We start from the raw sequence: 25,642 nt of genomic DNA, 5'->3' as shown, positions 1-25,642 counted from the left end.
GTCCAATAGTTTTGCCGGGTGTTCGTTAAATACCTTTTGAACTAGTTTCCGGTAGGGGAACAACGTGTCTAGTCAGGAGAAAAACGCTCTTCAAATGCTGCTCCCCGACGGCAGCCGTCAAGTATTATATTATATTATTCAAAAGGGTCGATGACAACAACCGAGATCCTATTAACATTCAATTTTGTAGTGTTATTAAGCAGATAATTAAAAATTTCCATTTTGTATAGTTAAATTTCAAACTTGAGCACCAGTTTAAGCTGATTCCAATCAATTGTAAATCTTTCATCCAGTTGTCGAGGACGACGATAAACAATGGCTTCGAACCCACATTGTGTAGTTTCAAACTTCAAGATCTTAAATATAACGTCTTAGCAAAGTTATCATTTTTAGAGAAGAAAATTAATCGCACCTACGCCATTGAATAAGACTCGATTCGGAAACTTAAGTCTATGTGCCCCATCACAACGACTAGCATCTAAATACTTAAGCAGAGAGGATCTAAGGTGTAAGAGATCTAGACGGTGTGTTATCATGCTCGATGTTGATTTTAGATTGTCTCGGCCACCGTGGATAATCTTTTGGTCGACCTTTCCCTCAAGTGTTTGCGTTCTTCTGGTGTGTAATTTAAGTCGCTGACGGACGCATGACTAATGTTTTGCGGTTGTCCGGTTGGCATATAAAACATGTGCGGTCGTCCGGCAGCACTGCTGAAATGCTTTCGAGATAATAATAATAATTATTTTTGTTGTTATGAATTACAATGACAAGCGAAATATGCGGTGTCGGTCGTTGTTTTACCTACCGCAGACAACAGCAATAATAATTATACTAGCACTAATGTAAACCTTCCTTCTGTACACCGTCGTCTGAGATTTACAATATAGCATAAACGTGCGAAGGATCGTAAAATCAACGACTAAAATGGTCGGGTCAACACAATCAGACAGCGTATATAACGTTATGTTGATTGGTACACGGTGCACTAGTACAATGGTGTCTCATGTTTTACCTAATCGTTTATTTTTAAACAATAATTTTCTACTGTCGATGATTGTAAGTAGAGATTACAGTTTGATAGATTAGTATATACTAAACCGACCACAGTCGACCAGTCTGACCCTGCACCGGTATGTGAAAAATGTGAGTTTTTTAAAAAAAAATAAACCTATGAATCAATTCCAAAAGTCAGCACTGCGCGTTATCAGTCGAAAATCTATCGTTATTTCTGATGCGATAAGAGATAACGCAACACAAGAGATGATGGAGTCGGACCGATTTCATTCATTTTTTTTTGTTTGTTAACACAAGACTAATGGTCCATATATAACGAGGATGCACTGAACACACGAGCGTACCTTTACACAATACGGCAGCTAGTGTTGCATAAATATTCATATGGCCATTGTCGACGACGACAACGCTGTAAGTGCGCACCATAAATATTAATATGGCAACAAAAACAATAATAATAATAACGATAATGCTGACATATTATTTGACGCGTTATTTTGTGTGCTCATACCAGTGTACATTGGTTTGCTTTGGATGGAATTATTTACGATCCATTAAATGTGGTGTATCCGGGTTGTCGCGCCACCGTGTTGGTTTTTTATTTTTTATTATCTATTCGGAATATAATAATATGGTATGTGTTCCAAGACAGTGGTGATATTAATGTTTTATTCGTTTGCTTACAGCGAGAGTGGTTGCAGAGGGATGTGGACAGAGAAAGGCGTTTGCGGTTGGACACTGAGGCCAGACTCAAAGGTACCAGTTGCGAGGCGGACCGATGCCGGGCCAAGTTGTCATCTTTGCAGAGAGACTTCTCCAAGTAAGTATCCAGCCAGTCATATTAAGGTTGCTTAATAAGAGCGTGGGCGGCAAAAATGATAAGTACAAAAGTTTCAAGTACACAACATCACGACCCCGGAGAATGCATTCGCTCGTTTGCGGTTGTTTAAAAAACGTATTCATCATGGTTTATAATTTGATACTGTTACACATTATGTTATAAATATTTTTACTTTCTACGACAAGATTGGTATTTCGAACCGTATCGGCGTCAGATTGGAGGCATCGGTGAAACGCTTCGGTGTGTTGTTTATTAACAGCAGTGATAATAACTTATCGGGGGCAAGTGTTTCGTCGGATTCGGGTTTCCTTTGTTCTGTTTAAAAAGCGCCAATATTCGCTCGGCTTTTTATTCGACACAAAGACACGGTTTTCCCATTAAATAGGAATATACGCCTTGGCTTTTTTTCATTTGGGATTTGCACGCGACCATTTGTGCTTTCGGCCTAGGATTTCGGGAAAAAACCCAAGACCGCCCCGGTGGACTTTTTCTGGCGCCTTTTCTAACAATCCTTGAGGGGGGACGTTTCCAGAGGATTTTCAACCGCACGAATATTATCAACGCGGTGCGGGCACAAAGCCAACCCCGTAGTCGCCCGCATAGGACAGCCGTGATAAATCGAGCACCTCTTTTACACTTTTCGCCAGACTTAATAATAATTATTACCGTCGCAGCAGACAGAGACAAAGCGAGCTGATAGATGGGACGTGCAGCTAAGGTAATCCTGGTGATGGTCAGCCGCCGGTCGTTTAGAAGGGGAAAAAAGAAAGACTTTGGGCGCCCGTACTTATACTTGTACTTTATGTCTTTCGATAGTCACCGTGTACCGAGCAAAATCCGTTTTAAACCTTATCTTCTGCTCCTGCTAGTTTTTATCGGACGATCGCCCGCAAAACCGTCCGAGAATTTACATAATTATTGTCTCTGCCGCGTTTTCCCTAAAACGGCAACGCTGCTGCCGATTCCGTTTAAATCCACCTCACCTCCTCCCCAAACTCCGTTTATAAAGATAAAACTGATCTCGACTTCCACAACCGACTGTCGTTCTAATCCAATAGTAAAATATGCCAAACGACTGCACCGTTGAATTTGATTAAATTTCGGCCGGCGCGATAAAACGCGTACAAGTGCAGATTTGTTGAATCGTTTAGCCGTGTGAGAACTCTGATAAGGCCAGCATTGGTCTGATACGGGACTTAATAACCAATTGTGGGGGTCTAGAGTAAAAACCATATAATGTCCTGTACTCGGCAACGAGGCAATCCAAAAGGCGAGCGACAGTGTGATAATCCTTATCGACTCTATTTTACTTACTGCGACCACCCGATCCAGGCTATATGTACATTAGTCTGCCAGAGAACTCCATCCGATTATGTCCATACCTAGATTATATTATACTAAAATCTAAGCCAAGGTAACTATGTAAACCCCGCTTTGGTCAATTCGAATTCTGATAAATAGCGTGTGCGGCAACAACTCAAAACTGGCACTTGACACGTTGTATAAAATTCAAGTCCTCTATTGCACATGTTGTGACCCTTCATTCTTAACACCGAACTGCACGGTTTTGCTACTGTAAAAGTGTTTAAACTTCAATTCAAATAGTCAATGCTGACGATAGTAAATCTCTGACGGCGCCGCGTTCTGACTATCGATCAATCCTACACCGGCTATTGTCCTCCGTTTTTGGTATTGCACCACAACAACAAGCATCCTAAACCGTAGAGCGGCACGTTTATACAGTACTTATAGAGAAACGGTTTGTCACGCCTTTATTTTTAGATAAAAAAATATTACATAAATTAACAATATCAAAAAAAAAAACACCGCATTGTTTGAATAAATTAACGAGCGGGTTCGTCGACACGTGTTGTGGGGTGTCACAACCGGTGATTTAGTAGATGTAAGTAGGAGGTGTGTACATAATAAGTGCGCTTAACGGTGGTTTGGAGCACCTGGCAGCTGCCGCCGTTTACCGTGCTGTTCGACGGTGGAAAACAAAAGTAAAGAAAAACCATTAGCCATATATATACCGACGAAATCTCAATTAAAACGTTTACATAAATCTCGCGGTTTTACACCTTTCCGCCGGGTGTGTGGGTGGCAAGCACAACGGCTCATTCTCTCATCTGCCGTCTGCGTGCACTGCAATAGTATGAACAATTATAATAATAATAATAATTTCGGAGCAATGCGAAAATTCCCCATAGTCGCCTGGCGCGCCTTGAATATTAATTATACGGCATTTTGCCACAACCCCTTTCTCGTCCACACAGCCCTTTGGGGATATTTTCACGGGGCAAAGGTCCTCGGCACGGGCCATTTATTCGGCGGCGAAAACCTACTCTCTCCAAAGCGTTATCCACCGGAAAATTCTAATCGTCGCCTTCACATTCACATTTCGGTTTCTTCCTTTTTTCATTTTTTTTGAGACGAAGGTGGGTGAAATACGGTGACCGGTAAGTAATTATTTCTAGGCATACGTGGAGATTATACTGGGCAGCATCACCCGGCTAGGAAATGAATCAATTATTTTTTTTCCAATGTTTTTAGGTATAAAACGCACACAAACACACACACACGGGACACTAAATCTCCAGTCGTTAGAGAGGTGTGTGTGTGTGTGTGTGTAATGTATAAATAATAAACGTCTGCCGTAGACGTCTGTTTTGAATATGTGTATTATGATGCTGCCTGCCCACCAAAATATTATTATTATGCCCAGAAATAGAAAATATACAGTTGACGGGGGCGAAAAGGGGCTTCTCGGAGGAGGGCCAAGCGAGAACCGTCGTGTGGTACACCTATAAAGCTGCGACAGACGGCTGGAAGGGCGTACACCATTAAATTTATATATTATTATTATCAACAGCCGCTGTGTTAGCTATTTTTCTCGAACAGCACCGACCGCCGAGTAGACACTGACAAGTATACACCGTTGTACATGCGTTTTAATAGTAAGGTTTAAGTTAACACCACTGTCGTTGCTGTATTTCATTTGCCAAAATATTTGCACAAACTCTTTTAAACCGTCGCTCCGTGTTAGTACAGCTGTTGTTAACCGGATCTCTTATTGTTTACTAGAATTTAGCGCGTAGTTCGTTCATTGTTTCCCAACACCTGCACAGTTGTCGAACAAAATTCATTAAATTAATGCATTTAAAGAGTGTAAAAAAAACAAATTGTCACTGGTTGGCTCGTCACTTTTAAAGACTATAATATTTCCTTTTATATATGAATCTACAGAACCCGACCGGAGCAGTCTCTTCAGGGCAAGGGTATTTGTGATAAAGGTTTTGAATAAAAGAAAACCCAACTACTGTTATTACTTCTTTGGAGTCTTTTTTTTTTTTGCTCGATCAGACTTTAGAATTGTTTTAGCACAACTAGTTTTAAAAAAACGCCTTTAATATTTTAAATAACTCGTAGTTATTTTCAGTATGTTTATTTTGGTCCTTACACCAATTAAAAAACAGCAAGGTCCCACCGTAGTTAACCTACCGTTAAGGCTTCGATCGACAGTTGTTAATTTGGGTGTTTCGAAAACGATGTTAACCACATTGATAGGACTTTCGCTTCCGACATTGGCCTTTTATTTTTTCCAAAGTGCGGTCGCTGTGGATTGTCAGTTGTCCCTTCGCCCTTCAAACGGAGACTCTCTAAGACAATAAAAACGCGTCTCCTAGGATAATGTCGTGTAGACGTTACCGGCAGCGGTGGTCTGCCTACCATTACACCGGGAAAACCGGTGCTAGGATAATGGCAGCGCAAAAGCAAATAGGTCCCCCGGATATCGACTTCCGGCACCCTCGTTCGAGTGCAAGACATAATATTTTATTGCGTTTCTTCTTTTCACGGCCACGGTTTTGTTGAGGGTCGGCCCGAAGTTCGCGTTTCCACCCCGCCACCATCAACGTCTTGGCGGTGTTTACCGGCATCTTATTTCGTACGCCGGTCGTTTGTTATATACTCGCCCGCCAGTGCACAAACACAAGCCTAAACGATTACAGTCCACCATCTGTTGTATAAAAGTCCTTCCGGATATGTAATTGCCGTCACGTTGTACATACAAATAACATGTAGTAGGTAATTGCTTTCGAACCCGGCCACCGTATTGCCACTGCCACTAATCCGCCTACCCAAAAAAATATATAAAACTTGTACCCATAAATGTTTTTTTTTATTATTACTTACTAGGCGAGAAATCATTAATCACAACGTCATGTTACCGTGTTGTGGGTTTATTGAGTTAATATGATGACTCGACCTAACCTGACCCAGTAGAATACCACATCAGCTATGAGAAGATATTATTAAAGAAGTAAATTCTATTCTAAGTGACACTTTTTGCATGATACATACGATAGTTAACAGATGGCTATTTATAATAATAACAATTATGTTTATTTCTAATAACAATAATATACAATATAATTTTGACATTTGTTGGTTACCTACAAAGCCAATAGGCTGTGCCGGATATTAAATGAGTCTAATTAATGAAAACTGATAGCAAAATTACATTATACCCTTAAATAATTACCCAGTAACATTGTGTAAAGAATAATCAAGTGAAATTGTATACAACCGAAAAGCATTAACGATAACTTTATGAGACGTGAAAAAATATATAAAAAAAAGTAAAGTCTTCACAACAAATAAAATAACATTTATTCAATGTTAATCGTGCCAAGTCAAAAGCGATTGATTACTATACACTGTCTAATTAAGTTGCATATTTAAGAGGGGCGGGATAGATGCCCATTTAATGTAACTCAATCAAGATAAATTTTAAACAATGATAATTTATTTTCTTCGGCCATTTCACTCCTTAGCTCAAGAACAGGGGGTAAGGGAGGGATCTATATCCCATATCCCAATGACGAATAAGGCGTTGTTTACGCTTAATATTCAATTTAAAGTACAACATGATAATATATTCTGTTTTGTTAACGATGCCTTTTCGAGCTGACACCCGCTTATTATTTTACATTTTTTTTTTTTTACAATGGTTGAGCTTACATTTTATGTGCGTTTAACCTACACTACTGTACATGCATTATAATAATAAATTATAATTTTGTGCTTAACCTTCTCGACCGGTTAAACGCAAAAATGAGGTCTCAGCTTGTGTGACGGGTCCACAACCGGACGCGACGGGCCTTTCGAGTGTGATTTCTTTCCCTTTTCTTCCGTACGATATTCCAAGTATAACATATTTTATAAGTATAAGTATAACGCCGAGACGGCCGCTGTAAGTTATGGGCGAGTCGTGAAGCCGTTGTCATTGCCGGTGCAGTCGCGGTGATTGATGCGTGCCCACGGCTCCAGCGATACACCGTAAGCCCTGCCCGTGTACCTATACTTACTCGTGTCGTGCGTTCAAGTATAAGTATGGTATTATCGTTGTACACACACACACATAAGTATACTGAACAATAATAATATGTACAGCCGTTGCGGTGCGTGCTCTTCGATACGAATGATTGAACACAAGGCGAACATCACGCGATGGCGACCGAGTATATAAGCACGTGTACCCGCGCTCAAACGAAATTGCAATACTTAAATACTTTTTGAAAAAAGAATCTCTTCAAGTGTATTGTTCGTCTCGCGGTCCAGCGCCGGGAAAAGTCAAATAAAAAAAGCGTTATTGTTTTTCGCCCGGTAAAACTTTGTTTGACCCTTTAAGTCAACCGAAGGCAACTGCTGCTACCCAACCATCCGCCTCCTTTGCATTAACTAAACCGAGTCGACAGTTTTTCGGTTTCCTCCCCTCTCACAAGTCTTATTGGACTTTGTCACGAACCGCATGCGACTGGCTTTTCAAAATTTGGGTAGTGCATCGCCGTTTGACTGCTTTAGTAAGTGTATAATCGCCGTGGTCGTTATTGCGTGGAAAACGATTCGCTCAGAAGTCTATACAAAATTAAACGGTTTAATTTTTCAAAACTCTTAGGCAGAGCTTTTTCCTACAGTCAATATTGCTACTATTATAGGTATAAGGGGCGTTAGTCGTTTAGGGGGTCCAATATTTGTCCAAAAGACATTTGGAAGGACTTGTTGGCGTCTGGAAATTGAACACAATAATTTTTGGTATTATGATTTACTTTTTATCGTTATAGATACACGTTGACTAGATTGTAGTGGCTAGCACATGCACATAATATTATACTTGTTATTTCGGATTATAATATTACCTACACATTATTTGGGTCATAGTGACATAGTACATAACGGACACATCACAGCCGAGCAGTTTCAAGTTCACAGTTGATTACTGTTTGTTTGCCGACGACTAATGGACAAATAATGCTGTCGGTACAAATGTAAAAAACTCATAAAAGACCAACAAAAAAACGTAATTAATACAATGAAAACATTGTAAAAAAACTTGTAAGGCTAAAAAACGTGTTGGACTTGTAGCTATTTATTGTTGCAACATGGCACTAAATTACGACACGTCGACTGACATATTTTTTTAAAACAATTTTTTAGTTAAGTCGTAAATATTTATTTGTCGGTTTCGCAGGTGCATAGCCAAGTCCGGTCGACTAGACTGTTGGCTTATACATTTGTCCGTCATGTCAATATGTGTTCTTTCTAAACACTTTTACCAATATCAATACCCAATACATACCTACGTAATATTCTTAACTAATTTATTTATTCGTTGGAGAAAACCGCATGAAGGGCAATGCCATTATACAGTGTCCATAAATTTATCAACCGCCGTTTTATCCTATCCTCTATAAATTAAAACTATACTAAATTGAAATGCTAAAAAGAAACCCACATTTAAATGTTATTGATTTTTCAAGTACAAAACCTCATGTTTAAAACCCGGTTCACTCGACTAGTGCTGCCAACCTAACCGGAGTGGCATAGTACCTACGTTTCAACGGGCACCCGGTAAAATTCCGTCTGCAGTTTTCTCGGGTTACTATTTTAATAAAATTGTGGGGAAAACTAAAAAGTCAGGGGAATCACATAAATTACCTTTCCCGACGGTACGGAATGCACGGGGGACAACAAAAAGACATTCCGGCGGTCTCTTGGCGGTGAACTTGGTGAAAACACAAAAACATTTCATTTGAATATATCAAATCTGTTGGCCGTCATGTGAGTGGAAAAAGACAAAAAAAAAACGAAGAGGCCTAGTCCAAAAGAATTTCTAATAACAATATATCACATGTACAACGGCCGGAAGTGTTGGGGTTTGGAATGAAGAACAAGTACCGGCTAGCAAGTGCCGTTTAACCGTCGACTTTAGAGCTCGGTAGGGGAGGGTGAGGGGGCCTATTGAAAACGGTTGCCCGCCCTCTCCGAAGAGTACTTATCGGTGAACAGTTAGACAAATTACCTCGGCTGCAGGCTGTCATAAACATTCGGTGCCCATAATTTAGATATATTTTATAGAGAGGACCTGCAAGTCGGCCCGAGGGTCTTTTCGAATTTCGAGGGCGATCGGTCGCGTTTTTTCCCCTCATTGCAAATACCGTACATCTGACTTTCGAGTGGAGCAAAAAAACGACAAAAAAATATCAAGTCCTCACCACCGATTAAAATCTCCGGCCAACACCGTCCCGGGGCGACCGTCTTGAAAGTCCACCGATTCTTATAGAGATCTCCTGCCGCCGTCATTAATCACTCGACCGCTGCCGTTACCCTCCAATGACACTTCACCGTACTTAGCACGGTAGTTACAGATCCATCTTGTACCAGTAGGCATTGCACTGTGTTCCTGACTGATACTAGGCTATATACATGTCATCAAGACTACTGCTCGACCAATTTTTCGGAGAAGCGTCTCAAATTGTCTATTATATTTATTCGCATCCAGAGGATTGATATGATTTTTTTTTTTTAACTAGTCATTGTCGAAAAAACCATTTTGGGGAGGGTTTCTGCCTCCCAGCACCTTCCCTTAAATAGGGCTTTGCAAGCTCTGTACAATATGTATACATTTGTTTTCATAAACTTTTCTGTCGTTTGGCGTTTTTAATTTTATTCACGGTAATCAGTTTTTCCCCTACAAATCTAGGTAATCGAAAAGTTTTATAGTGATTGACCTGTCAAGATTTTAGTAGTAATGTTGTAACCCTTTTGCTTTGTGATTTCTTATTCCTTAAGGGATTTCGTTAAAATATTATATCTTTTCAGAAAAAAGTAATAATAATATCTAAAATGCTTTAATGAAACCTCGAGGGACGGCCGTATCAAAAACCCGTTGCCGACTCCGAATCAAGCGGATCAGTTGTACTTATTTTTTTGAAGCATAAAAGACATATTTGTTAGAGTTTATTCGTAGAGTACAATATTATTTGTCTCTGTTTAAAAATGAATTATTTGAACCGTTTTACAAATCAGTTTTTGCCGACAATACTATCCGCCTAGAGGCGCCGGGCCTCTTAAGATATTTTTATTCCATCTAAATAATTCATACCCACCCCATTCGTAGGGAGCCTTTGTTCGTGATTAGCCCTAGGCAGCCGAATAGAGACGAACTCGACCTGCGATTGTACTATGAGTAGAAGATTGTAATTTTAAAGAAAAAAAATAATGTAAAAATCAAGAAAGGTTTTTTTTTTTTTTTTGTGTGGTGGGGCTCTCCGTTCAATAACCCACAGATAACAACTGCGGAGGAGAGTTAATTCAATTGATTCACAAAACACAATCGAGTTTCGGATGGCGTTTATTGTTATGTATTATTTTCCATAATTAAATCAGGTTTTTTTATTTTAGTTTTTTTCCCCAGGACTTAAATAAACGTTGTTGCGTTAACAGTGTGTTATTGTCGACCCTAAATCGCGCGCCCGTACGGTTTAATGTCATTTTTTTTATGATTTTTTTTAACCGAATTAAAACTACAATATATATATTTATGTTTATCGTACAGGATGTATTTTTTTATGCTATCCCTTATTTTTTAATTAACGACGTTGGTTCTATCCGACCGACCGCGAATAATGTGCTCGGTGTAGCACTTAGGCTCTTTGAACGTCTCTCTTGCGTTATTATCATTATTATTATTTGTCGTTTAATAACTTGCGTTGTGCCCATGCTGAGTGAGCTTCGACCTCGGGCTCATCTCGGTTGTGTGTATAATATAATAATATATAATATAATATGTATTTTATTACCCACCCGCGGCGGTGATAGTAGCAGGGATGACGGCAACTGTGCGTTTAAATCAGCTCATCTGTAGAAATTCCCAAGGGACGTGCCCGCGAAACCCACCAATGTGCTTGTACTAAAATAATATTATATATACTCATAGTCATTGAACATCATTATTATTGTTATTGTTTAAAATCAAAACAATTTTAACGCGATCACAGCGTTTATTTTATTGCGACGATAAAAGGATCATAAAATAATGATGAAAAATAAGGCGGCCTTTAACAGTTAAGAGTTAACTTTGAAAATATTGTAAATGTATAAAAAAAAAATACTATTATAGAATGAAAACATTCTGAATCGTTTCATTAGGTTAGAAGTTTCTAGACCAAAAACAGCTAACGCTTTTATTTTCCAATAACCATCATCTATGCCGCTAATTACATTCATATTTCTTCAAAATTATTTGGGCTAAGAATTAACTGATAATAGACAACATTCTTACAAACTGTTATTTTCAATTAGTAAAATGTTTTTATTTAATACTAATTTATTAGGGTTGACTTTAAACGGTGAAGAAAAGGGCGGTTTTTTTTGTGCAAAATTTCAATTTGTATCCTATAAGAGTTTTTAGGTTTCCTCGTGGGGCTGTTCGACTTAAACGTTTCTATTAAATGACGAGCTGTGTACCGAATTCATAGAGAGCCTTACGGTTCCAGCGGAGACGTGTCCCCTCGTGGAATTTTGATAATTAAAGCGCGGTAGAAAAATGCGATGCGTTAATGGACGGGCTTGATGACATTTTATCACTGCCGGTAAAAGATGTACTCCCCCTCGTTCGCCGATATAGTAAGTACACACGTCCGAGCCCGTCATATCCTAAAAGGGTTTTTCGGGTCTACCCACCTGCATGGTCGACTTAATGAATCCCCTGCCGAGGACCAAATAGGAAAGGAGGATGGGGGGGGGGGGTGTTCTTAAGGATACAGAGTAAGAAAACTATCGTAAAAAATCCTCCCAAAAGTATTGGACGGCGGCAGACGCGTATAAAAAAAACGTATTTCCATCTTACTACTAACCGGAGCTGTAAGTACCCTTGACTACTTAACGTCGATTTTCGTATACACCTATCTTGTGCCATTGTCGTCGGCGGACGGCGGTTAGGACTTTGTGCAGGGTAAGCGAGCAATCTCTCCCGGACCCGGTTGCTGCAGGTGCCGCACTTAAAAAGCATAGAATATAGGGGACCGGCCCAGGGAGAGCGGAGACCCAAAAGGGGAATTATACGACCTTTTTGTCGGGAGGGGGGGGCGGACATCAAGTGCCTGCCCCTCGGCTTGTTCTTTTTCTTTGCATTTTCTCTTCCCCTCGCACTAAAAAGGTCTATAAAAAAAAAAAAGGTACGTGTGCCGGCGGATTCCGCTCATAATACGGCGGCAGTGAAAAAGTTATGGGCCGACCGAAGTAATGGGCTTTCATTAAGCATTCGTTTCGGATGATGTTCGGCCATAGTTTCATTAACAGATGACCTCTCCCACGGACGGATCTCCTCGCATCACATGATGTTCCGGCCATGGGTTTTCCCAGCGCGTTAACTCTGCATGTGGTGCAATAATCGAGAGCCAACGGATTATGTTTTAAGTAATCCGGTTATTTTTTTCTTTTCAAACCCGACAACACGGAAAGGGAGGTTCCGTTAGGAGTCAAAGACGCATGCCACGAGGGGAAACCGATTTACACGGTTCGACAAAATTTAGGGTGGGGTTTGATCTAACTTCATCCGGTAGATTTTTTGAATACTAATTTGGATTTCTCGTCAAAAAATCTATTCGTCCTTTGGTCAAAACCCACCCTAAGTTTTGTCGAACCGTGTTATTTAGTGTCTCCCTCGAAGGACACGAAAAAATCTCATTGCCATAGTTATTGATTGTTAACAGATCACATCAATCGCCCTTCTGCTTGTCGACTTATCGATTAGAAAGTTTACCAGTGTTAATGAAATCTTAGCGCTTGTAACTCAATATACATATTATGTTAATACGGTTGTACTATGAAAAATGTATACACAAGAGCACAACAACTTTGGTCGTTCATAATAATCAGTCGGTTTATTGTCTTTCTTACAAAATTAATTTCACCAAACTAGGCCACGCGCAACACTCGAGTTTATACTTCCAGAAGCCAGACTTTGTGTCTCACAATGGAATAGCTTCAAACTAAACTTGTTGAAACTTATTGTACATTTATGGAATACAGATATATTATGCTATGGAAAAAACAAATGTCAAAAAAAATACCGCATAGTCGCGCACGAATTATGTATTATATTAGTTAAAACAAGGTACAAGTAAACTGAAAGTATGGCGAATCGCCCCATACCGTTACACAGTGCATTGGAATGAAAAGTCTGACAAACTAGAGTCCTTCGTGAGCAAACTAAACAATTATTATATTATATTTATATACAAAACAACAAAGGCGTTTCCATTACGGCGTTCGCCTTCATATCACAGCGGTGTTTATGGTGTACACACGTCGAAAACGATTCGGGTCTCGTCGATGAACAATTACTATAGTAATAATAATATAATGATGGGGTACCTTTATTATACAGCCGGTTTCCGGTGTGTGTGCGCATAGTCATTACCGAAGTTGACCGTTTCCGTCGGCCCCCCTCGCCATCGAGGGCTCTCGATTTCCAAATTTGTTAACAACCCAAAAACCATCCCACAAACAAGCAGCAACTCGTGTGAACGCCCAGTGTACTACTGCCCTCAGACATGTGGTATCTCCAAAAGTCAAGTTTTTGGGAAAATATTATTTCTTTGTTTTGCACCTTGAAAATATTGAAAGTTTTGTTTTGTACTTACTGCGTTTGACCTTAGGAAAAATAAGCACTAAACTATCCAATTACCCGGCTTATGAAATAATCTCAATTTTTTAAATTTGGCGTTGACTGCGTTTCTCTTTAGGAGGACAGTGAATATTTCTCTCTCTCTCTCTCTCTCCATTTCCTGTTGTGTACCTACAATTATTGTTTGTAACCATTTTCAACTTTGCATCGAGAGTCCAAAGTGCAGCAGAAGAAAAAAAAAAGTGGCCAGTTCCATTTGCAAGGGGAACGGAGTGCGTTTGCAAATAAATCATCGCCGTCGTATGTCCGTGACACCTTCATTAACTTTGTCCCCGCGTGGACGGGCCTCGGTAAAAAGGGTTTTTTCGTCAAAAACAAATTAAATACTTTGTACGGGAAACGGGCGACTCTTCTGCCTCCCCTAGCACGGAGTAACGGGTTAAGCCGCGTTGTGTAAGGGGAGGAAATCGAATTCGGCCGACGACGTTTTATCATGTCATTGCGCTTGTGTGTATTTTATATAATCTGACAGCTCAACGTAATCGCCGGTGCACCTGAGACGACGGCGGATTTCGTCCCCTTGTTTCTGCGGGCAAAAGCGTTGGAGCAAACAAAACACACACATTCGGTTCGCAGGGGAGGGCGATTTTTTTTTTTTTACTTGTTTATAAGCCCCTCCGGCTGTTTGCCGTTGAAATCACACCCGCGCAACAACCCGTAAGTCGAGTGTGTGTGAGTACACAAGTCAAATACAGTTCAATGTATGACTTGCCAAACTCGTGCTCGTCGCTTCTGATCGTTCGAGGGATAATAGCCCAACGGTTGTCGTTGCTGTGTACATAAATCTAAGCACGTCTAATCGCCGAGTAACCGCCAACTCGGATAGTCTACTTCGGATTTTTAGTGAAATTAAAACAGAAACAAAACTAAACAAATATTAATCGTTAAAAATATCCTACGGATGGACGGTCAGGATACGGGTGCTCTGTTGCGTGTTAGGTCATAACATGAGTGTTTCTTATATTTTCTTGTTTCTGTTTGGTATATATTTTATCCTTTTGTTTTTTATCGGTGGCCCGGATCGTCGTAAAAATCTTGCCGGGAGTTATCGGGATAGATAATACAGCTGCCGGCTATATTATATTCGACCGGTCGGCGGTGGATTATGTGATGTAGGCATATACATACATGTATTTGTGTGCACTTAAACGCGATTTTCCATACACCCGACCGTCCCCTTTTGCTGTTGCTACAAACTTTGTCCGACCGCGATTCTGGAGCCTACGGCCCTTATCCGGCGACTCTCTCCGAGGAATACTATATGCGCCTTCCGGGTAAACGCCATAACATCCAAAAAAAAAAAACCTTGAAAAGGCCACCCGATTTCCGGCTAAAGCTGTCATAAAAAATATTGAAGTATAAAAAAAAAATAAAACTCTGTATCGTTTAGTTAAACTCTAAGACATTGTCCTCGGGTGTATCGTTTGACGGCCAAAAGTTTTATCGGTATTTGTTCGGCGCCCTTTGTCAACAAACTACAATAATATGATAATAATAATTAAAGTGTCTTGCCACCGGAACGACGTCACCAACCGGTCAGAAGACAAGCGGATACGGTAATAATATGGTTTGTTAGTGTTTGAGAAAACGCTTTCCGGTAATAATATAATGGCGCACAACGGTTAGGACTTTGGATCAGCTCCTAAACGTCACACCGATTTCAATGTCAAATTATATATTTTAAATCAACCTTCGTCACGACCGCGTTGCTGCCAACTACGAGTTTGACCCTTCTTCATAATAATAGCCACTTTTGTATCTTGGCGTTTAACACCGGATTAAACCGTACCCGATAACCGTTTGAAAAGTATTCGAACGACGTTTGTGGTGTACAAACTTCCCAGTCGGGTAAATTCTTTTGTTGCCGGAGCCGTTTAAAACTTTCGTCGGTTACTTCCCACACACAAGTTTCACATAGGATCGGTTGGATTTTCGCCGCCGGTGACTATGCCGTGGGAATATATTATTATCACTCCAGCCGGCTGTAAACTTGCTATATGGCGTTAAAAGCCATCGGCGCACAACTTAAGTTTCGCCGGCCGGTCGCTGCTTCCGGACGAACTTATTGGCTGATTCCGGTCGCTTGTAGAGCAGCAGTAGTCAGTGGTCTCAGATACAAAGCTATGGTTTTATAGTAGTAAACGAGGGGGCAGAATCTCTACGGAAATTTCCTTTATTTTTTTAAAGAATAAAACGTTCGTCTGAGGGGAATACCACGGACCATAATCTAATAATATCGATGGAATATTAATCGCCATCGCTTTTGGTCGCCGAGTGACTTGCCTTTAATTACACATAATAATATAAATTACTCGGCCCACAAAATTACTGCCGTTTTCGACTTGGATAAACGCGGTCTCTGCGCTTTGAATCCATTAACTGCGCTTTTGGTGTTTTCACGGTAACCGCAGTGAACTCCTCGACAAAGTTATATGTTATAACGTAATCAGCAACGGAGCGCGAAAATCCACAGCGCAGATAAGTTTAAGTTTCTCTGAAGTTTACAAATGATATCGCGGTACGATAATATTGCATGTACACGTGTGCACGAGAGAGAGAGAGAGAGAGAGAGTAGAGCTATTAATGATTTACAGCCGTGGCGGTTGCCGGTGACACGTTGAAAGAAGCCGGATTTATTGCCGATACATTTGCGGGGTGGTAACGTTTTATTTTATTTTTTTGCCCCAAATATAAACGGGTTAAACGGTCTGAAAATTCTAACGACGCCGGCCAAGTATAATAGTTATTCAAAAGGTATAATATACAATACGGATAATAATGTGTTGTGCACGCTTTTCGCCACTGTAAACTCTGTCGAAACGTCAATTGTAAATCGTCTGGCCGTTGGGAGAATGGCCATTTTCTTTAAAATGTGCATTAGCCGAGTAAAGGGCGGAGAGAAGATAAAAAAACGTAGGTACTTTAGCCCGCTTAAACAACGTATTAAAGATTCACGACGACTTTGGCAAACGATAAATTCGATCCGACCTGCCTGTGTGAATCGCACTGGCCGTAGACGACTGCGATAATAGCCCAAAGTAAGTTCGTGGAAAACTTCTTTCGAGACAATATCGATTTTTCATTTCGAGTTTAAGCACCCCGCGCCCGCATTCCGTCACACAAAGCACTCGGTATGGTATTAATTCGTTTAAAAATTTAATCCTAAAGGAACTCTTATATACCTGTTAATTTAGCCGGCCACCTCAAAGCATACCGCGCGCACCATCCCAAAGTCATTAACAGTCTTATTATACTTTACTAAACGAACATTCCTGGTTCCTCGACTAACCGTCAATTGATCCAGACACTTGTAACGTTTTTCTGATTTTATGAGAAAACCACAAACTATGTTTTGGACTTGTAGTTTCTGCTGTGTATGAACGGATTTTTTTTTTAAATATTATTTAATGGTACATGATGTGTTGTTTGTACACAAAAATATGCGCACGGGAATACTTTGCTCGCCTTTCTATGATGTCATAAATACTACCATCCTTATTCCTATTCCTAATACTCGAAGTAGGCAATGGCATTTGAAAAAAGGAATAATTTACAAAACTCCATTTTAAACTCAGAATAATTGTTAAAAACGTTATATGCGTAGTTTTTGAAATGGCCGGCTCAATATAATCATACCAAGCGTCTTCTTCTTTAGTAATCAACCCTAAGGTGGGTTCTACAGCATTCTTCCATACTCCCTCCACTCTTCTCTGTAATTGGTCAGTCTTTTCAGTTCCCTGTAGATTCTCAATGCGGCATCTTTAACTACCTAGCATAAGAGATAGAAATTATTACTGTTAACCCCGGAAGGTGGTGCAAAGTTTTTGAAACGTCGACGACCCAGTCTATATCCGCATGATGTTAATATACTAGTCATTACGAGTGTACTTGTACTCTTTGTAGATAATATATATATATACATATTATACACATTGTCGTGTTGCAATAAAGAACAGTTCGTTCGTTACAGACAGCACCTACCGCACAGTCAGCAGACTAATTAAAACGGTATTGCTCGCCCAGAAATTCCTTTTCCGGTTGCGCGCACAACACTGTGTAGGAATTATTTCTCTGTATAATACAGCCGGCTCTATATATGTATACTCACGGCCCAATAATAATAGTAATAATAATATGCAAAGGGTTGTGTTTTGCTCGCCATTCGCTGGCTAGATACCATGGTCTTTGTCTCTGTTACACGTGCTCGGAGGAATTTCAAACATCGGAAGTTAATTTCCCGTGTTGCCGGAACGACCGACGGCGGTGTTATCTGTGTGTCTATGCTTGAATTCAATTTCGAACCACCCCGAACCGGAAGTCTGAAGCGCAAAACTTATAGCCTTCAAAGATATTTCTTACAGCAGCTAGCTGTCGTTGAACTATATATGGTACTAGATTATAACTCAATGCGTTCTCTGAGATGGAATATATTGTAATGTATATAAATTTTCATTTACCGGAAACGCGTTTCGACGGAAAGTAAACACGGAAACTGTACATAAAAAAAAAAAGTGCTCAAGACGTTTAGATGGCGACATTTGTATGTTTATTTTTATTCAATTCTCACATTATCCTACCATTTAAATCCTTAATATTATTTACACGGTTTCTTAGAGATTTTGCTACCTTATTTCAACTGTTTCCTAGTTTGGTCGAACTGACACCATTACCAACACTAGTATTCATATGTACTATTGCTGGTTCCTCTGAAAAATTCTATATTCGATTTACTTGTGGCCTGTTTCCGTCTTGTTCAGACACACTTCATTCTAACACTTAAATTACCCCGGTCTATTTACTTGTTGCTCTATAAGTCTACGATCTCCTTCCTAAACTTAATTTAACAAACGCTACTTTAATATATTATACTCATGACGTGACCTACACTCCACTGGTAATATTTTTACATTTATCGGCAAATGAAATAAACTGTGTCGGTGTTAAGTCAATTTATTGGTTCAGGTACTATGCGCGTTGTTGGACAGCTTAACTGGTTTCATATTACACACAACTTTAAGAAGACCTACATCGGCCACGTGTAATGTTTTCATACATAAGTTCTCATAAACCTATAATCGACGTTCATGCACACTGAAACCATTTGATAGCGAACGACGTCCTACTTAAAGAAAATAAATCCAAGTTGTTTTAAATTGTGGAAACCCCCCGATTAGACGGTAAAAACAACAACGGCTTTCAATTAAAAACAACACCTTTAGTCAGCTCAGCGTCGAAGCCGAAAAGTTTTTTTTAGTAATGAAAATTCTGTAATCGTTCAACTTTAATAAGGTTTATTGTTCATCGAATAAAACGCTCAAGGTGAGGTTGCTTAATTTCCAAAAACTTTTAAAACAAGTAAACTGAAGTTTATAAAGTTTGCATAAAAAAAAATATCATCATGGTCTTGTAGGATGCTATAGGTAGATTTGTTTTCTTCAAAACCCTTTTTTCTCATAAATACATGATTTAATTACAGACAAAATGGCGTTTTTTGATTTTGTTTCAAAAGTCATCCATCAAATTCCCTCATAACGCTCCCTCGCTAATTACTCACGGACAAGACGCCTCAATGTGTCATTATGTAAATTGCACATTAATATTATTTATCTCGTGTATGCTTCGCAAAAGATTTTTGAATCAACGATAATTCGACTAAAGGGCAGGGGGAGGGGTCGGTTGTTCGTCGACGGTGTTTTTGAGTTGATGAACAATTTGTGATTAACTTTAATTACTATTATTATGATTAACGCGATTCGCTTGAATGAAAAATAACAATTTATCGCCGACGACCGGGTTGGATTTAAATAACTAAATAAAATAAATATAACATATATTTGTCGTGGCGACGGCTTGTCTTGGCGCAAAGAGCTTTTCCCTGTATTTTTTTTTGTTATTAAATTTAAACACAACTTACTTGTACTTGTGAGTGCACTTTTGGTTTTGTCATTCCGGTTAATCGCTATTGGAAAACTCGATTATTTTTCGGCGACGGTTACCAAAGAACCGAATAAAAGTCATCGTCGAATGAATGAAAACAAAATCATTGGCCCTAAAGAAAACCCGCGACGTTGCCCAGTGATTTTCCCAAGGGGTTTCCCAATGTTACTATTAACTTATATTTTGTGTATTATAATATTCAATTTTACCATTATCGTCATCGTCATTATTATTATTGCAATATTAACGAACCCGGTGCAACGACAGTGTATGATAAAAAAATAAAAGAAGGGTAAAGGATTTGCCAAACATGACTCACGGATTTTAATGAGCCTCTCGCCAGCGGGACGACCCTCTTTTGGAGAGTATTATTAAATTATCCGATGACGATTTCATTATAATAATAATAATCTAGTCAATAACGTTTATTAGCCGGTCGATACTTGATTTTAGAGTTTGTCTCGCAAAACGGGGATCACGCCAAGACGGCCAAGATGGCTAATTTTACAATTTGTTTTTCCTACAGCGGGGGAGGGTTAATAATATTTAATATAATATAAAAAGCTTACATACAAATAATTTTTTGCACCGTGTAATGTATTATGCGACAGCACAGTGTCTCTGTCGATGCGAGAAAATTGCAAATTTTATTTTTTCCATAAAATTACATAATATTTTCCTTTTATTATTATTTAATACCGTGCATTTCGCCCGCCTCCATTTAACGTTTCCCAAAGCACTTCATAATAAAGACATAATAATATAATAGGCTATTTTATATCATACCGTGAGCGCCTTTGGACAATTTTTTATATTTTCCCTCGAAAAAAAAAATACATAATATAATCGACACCGTTTGAACGTCGGATAAAGTGAACCGCCCAAGAACTGCGCATACTTTCTGTATTTATTAAATATATTATGTATATATATATTTTTTTTAAAATAAATAAATAATAATTTTTTTCGCTTCTGTCGTATAGCACTTGCAAGTGGTGTGTGTGTGTGTGTGTGTGCGATACACGACCAGACGATTTTATTTTATTATCATTTTCCCATATCCGGCCGAGCCAGCCAGGTCTGTATTTCATTCACTTTTTTTTTTTACCCAACACTTTTTAGCATTTTCAATTTCTACTCAATTTTCTCCTTCGACGGTTCCGCGCCGAGGCTGTAAACAATACACAAAACCGATATCTACATCCGACACAGAGAGCGACGTTGTACTTATTTTTTTTTATCCTCTTGCCGCTTCCGTAGGGTAAAATCATAAACTTCTACTCGGTTTCGCCCTCACCACACGTTGCCAACGCTCATATATCGATTTCAATGTGACAATAAACACTTATTGTTTTTTTTTTTAAATTATTTTACAGAATGGAAGAAACCGTACGGACGTTGCTGCAGTACAAATCCAAGTTCGAACAATTGAAACAAGACCGTCACTCTGCGGCCAACTCCTACGAAGTAAGTTTCCATAATAATAATAATAATTTACATGGCGTAAGAGAGAGGAGGGGGTGGAGTTAACGATGGTCGCCAAGGGCCCAGGATCGACTGAAGTCTGCGGGCAGTTTATAAACGCCAAAACAACTGTCACTAATCGTATGAACTATCGAAACAGATGTTTTTCAGGGCCGTGGAATGAGAATATTGTCGTAGGCCGACGGGTAACCATATCATCTTAAATCGTGGCCAGTAGTAGTCTTGCAAGGGGCGGGCAACGAGATAAGGCGTCGATAAAAACGACGTTATGACGGTCTCCGCATGTAAAGGGGGAGACCGATTTGATTATTATCAAACGAGGTTTCTTTCAATATTGTTGGAAATTGAATTTGCGCCACTCGTTATGTTTTAATCGACCGCTCCGGGCCGTACAATACTCCCACACATACATACAAAGAAATCCTAGAGCGGCTGCCAAAATTAGGGTGATGTGCACAGTCTCTCCAATGCCCTCGGTGAACGTGACCCTTTTTTTTTAGAACCGAATTCGGTTTTCGCGTTTAGCACCGAGGGTTTATTGTTTTCTTTTATTCCCCCCCCCCCCGGCCCCAACCGGTCTCTTCCCGCGTCAGTCTGTGTTGTCAAGCTTGTCAAAAAAAAGGGGTTTACAGCGAGTATATCGATTGTGGCGGTTGTATGACAACACACAAACACAATGACGTCATCCTCGTCTGGTGGTCGGTGTACTGCTCTGCGTAGTTGTTGTAAACGAAACGTTTGGGGCACATCTAACACAGCACAAACAGCAGACACGGGGAATACGGAATTAATTGCGGAAACCCTCGGACGTGTGTAGTGCGTGTCTGCCAAATGATATAGTGCGCGCGGTTCTTGTCGGACCCAGACGAGACGACGGGTCGCTTAAGAACCCCTTGGGCATTGCAAATACACACACACACGAGAGGGGGTGTCGAACGATAGATGTTAACAAACTCCGGGTGTTGTGGTAATAGCACAAGCGGTGCAAACGGTTAGGCCTCGATGGCGAAGGAAATGGACTTGGAAGTATTGGGGCTTCGAGAAAGAAACCATATAAGCTCCTCCTCTGTGCCGCAGAGCTTTTGGCATAGGTCTGGATCGTGTAGTAAATTTGTCTACCACTTAACCGAGGGCTGCGACAAGGGTAGTTGTATAGTGTCTTTTAATTTTCGTACACACCACCCTCTCCGCGTGGTCTGCGGATTATAGATAAGCTCGTTTTTATGAATCTCTCGGTATGTATTACAATCATATCTCCGGCGAACGGTTCACGGGCCATAACCGTTTAAAAGTTTTTTTTCCGGGTTCATACCGCGTTTTTTTGTGGGGTGAGACGATAACCGCGCCCCTGTTCTTGTTCGTATAATACCCCGGCTCCGCTTCCCTTCCACGGTGTGTACACTGTGTACAAAGCCGCAGTGTTTGGTCGTGAAACTCCACTGTGGGTTGTACCAAGACTTATCGAATAAGACCACACACGCAAAATACCTCTGGCCCCTCCAAAGACATGGAATAATATTATGTACTATAAACCAACAATGACATATTTTTACTAAGAAATAGAAAGCATCCCTTGCCGCATGCCCATATTGTGATGTCCTCCTAATCACAACTAATTAACCACACATAATCGGTTCGGTTCACTTCAATCGTGCGGATCTCTTTGTGGGGGCACAGCTCGCGTTGTCTGACTGAAATCCCATAAATGTTGTAGATCTACGGTTATTTTAGTAATTTTTTTATGTGCACGACAAAACGCGACCGGCGCACGTTTAGATAAGCTGGAAATTGTTTCAATGAAATACCCGATAAAAACACAAGGGTTGCGTTTACAGCCTGCCGTTGGCCGAAACGTCAAAACAAGTTGCCAGCGCTCAAGTCCCCCGAGTACACGTGCTCCGAACGGTTAAAACTTTCCCGGGCTCTATATTGTATACCTACCCTTTTAACGATATTAATTTCGGAAGTTTGACGGAAAACGGATTTTTTATTTTTGTGGTATGTGTGCGCGCCCTATACACGTTTTACGATTGCCTTAGGTTCAATTAAAATATTTTATACATTACCGTTGCCGTTTCGTCGTTGAAAACTGTATAAAACGGCCGCGTGGCAATCTGCGGATCGGCTCTTTAAGAAAATTAGTCACCCCCCTAGTGTGGGCACGAAAATTTAACGTATTAATCTGCTCCATAAGCAGCGCACGTACCGCGGTTTACACAAAGAAAAACAATTATTTTGAAACCCGGACAGGATTTACGGCCGTTTCCGGTTGTTGTTGTTGTTGTTACTGTTGGGTGCAAAGGGGTTGCAAGGGGAACCTTAAGCGTGATAGACCACAGTTTTCAGGCGGACAATTTGGAAGGGGTCAGCGTTAGAAACAGCTATTATTGTGTACGGCGAATGTTTCAAATTGATTTCTGTGCTCTAATGTTGGAAAGTATTTGGCAATGATGTAGCGCAGCAATTATTTACATAATCAAGTTTATAATTTCCTATAGGCTAGACTGAATTCAATGTTTGGCGGTTTCCTATTGATATATATATATATTATTGGGTAATTACCCTACCGCCTACAGTATCTACCTATGAAGTTATGTATAGCAATGTTGTCGATGGTCGTTTCCGTCCTAGAACGAGATATAGTCTGTAATGAATTAGTCTGTGTGTGTTTGTATCCCGAAAAGCAATTTTATTGCCTATTTTATATTCGCGTTCAGCCGGCCGGCCAACCACGTATCCTGCCACTACCGACACAACAGCTTCCCTTCTCCTTTATCCCGAGGGACGTGCACCACCGTCGCTTCATTACCGGACCCCAAATCCTGCGTGTGACTGCCACCACCGCCACCACACTACCACCCTGTATATTGTATTCTCCTGCTTGTTATTTGGCCACACACGACAATATAACATCACATATAGAGACACCCCTAAAAATATCATTATTAGCCTTAGTTAATATTTATTTTATTTCACACAGTTATTCGCGATTTAACGGTGACCCCTCCTCCGGGGGCAGCAGAAGGGGAGGGTCGTAGATTTCGAAACACCATCCAACCACGACCACGGTCGCATCCTTGACCGTCCGACCAACAACCGAACAGCTGAGCAAACCTAGCCGGACGTTTTGGTTTATGAGCCAACCCTGGCTGACGAGGAACGTGTACAGGCGTTTTAATCATGTCGGCATAATATGAAATTACTCTCTTGAAAAATAATTGTAAAAACCCTTATATTATCTCTGACGAAAAAAATCGCAGAGGGGGTTCTGTATACATATTTGCGTTGGCCGTTCATTAACCGAGTGTTTAGTGTGTACACAAATACAAATCATTCCGGTCGTCGTCATCCCCCGTGGCGTTTTTAGGGCGTATGTTTCATTTCAAACATTTTGGGAGATTGACAAAAAGTAAAACCACACGGACGACACAAGTTTCGCAGATCAATATAGAGATCCCGCTGTGTCATCGCTGACAAAATGGCGCATAACGGTTTGAGACAGTATACATTTTTTTTGCGAAACAGTCTGTCGGTCAGTTTTTTATTTAAAAAGTTAAGCGTTAAAAGTAGATAGCTCTGGAAAAAAATTAAAATAACATAAACTAAAATGTCTTCAAAAAGGAACCCTACAAAGGTGCACTTATTTCAAGAGAAGAGTCTTTAGAGTCACTTCGGTCAACGTATTTGTCAATGTAAAAGAATATAATTAGGAGAATATGTTTTACGAGAAAACTTGGACTCTGGAAGTCTATTTCGGAAACGCCAATTATATTGTAGACATCAGTCAGCGCGTTCCACAATGGTTAGGAATTTAATACATATTGTTGCGGCGGTTGTTCCTGATTAATTGACTTCCCGCCGACTTTGCCCGGGGTCCAATTTAATTCGACGTAAGCCTATATGGATTAGCGTTGAAGTATTAATTACCGTCGTTGGTGCGTTCAAACTACAAACGGAAGAAAAATTCCCACAGCAAGTTCAAAACGCGCTAGTCATGCATGACCGACACGTGTCACATTGTTTGATGACGGTCTATGCTGTCATTTAAGCTATTTCCAAAAAAACAAATTAAATCGGTTTCCCATGACGAATAACCTTTGTGTGTAAAACAACAACTTTTAACAGTTATTATGAAACGGACCGCAAATATGTTTGCAGTCGTGGTGTGCCCACAGGACTTGGACAGGGTGATTCGAGGGTCAACCTTAAGCACACAACGCAAAAGTTTCGGCTTCGTCCTTCGACCTACCTATATAATCGATAAGACTATTAATTTACCGTAATAAAACGGCCATCAATGTCGCCGGAATGCGCTCGTTAAGCGATTCATT

The 25,642-nt window shown here is 40.1% G+C and overlaps 1 protein-coding gene across 3 annotated transcripts in view; it reads left to right on the top strand.

The window, feature by feature from the left end:
* Positions 1-25,642, top strand: part of LOC126843596 (uncharacterized) — a 227,546-nt gene that overhangs the window by 190,398 nt on the left and 11,506 nt on the right. For all 3 annotated transcript variants that reach the window (XM_050581208.1, XM_050581209.1, XM_050581210.1), the window contains 2 exons: positions 1,701-1,834; positions 21,203-21,293. In XM_050581208.1, the coding sequence (XP_050437165.1) occupies positions 1,701-1,834; positions 21,203-21,293 (225 nt within the window). The remainder of the gene's footprint in view (positions 1-1,700; positions 1,835-21,202; positions 21,294-25,642) is intronic.

This window comes from Adelges cooleyi, unplaced genomic scaffold (assembly GCF_023614345.1).
Source record: "Adelges cooleyi isolate 19-005CV unplaced genomic scaffold, UGA_ACOO_1.1 ACOO_flye_CR_arks_rails_tigmint_CR_PRNA_574, whole genome shotgun sequence".
Lineage (NCBI taxonomy): Eukaryota > Metazoa > Arthropoda > Insecta > Hemiptera > Adelgidae > Adelges > Adelges cooleyi.
The sequence above is the reverse complement of the archived record's forward strand: the minus strand, read 5'-3'. Positions and strand labels throughout refer to the sequence as shown.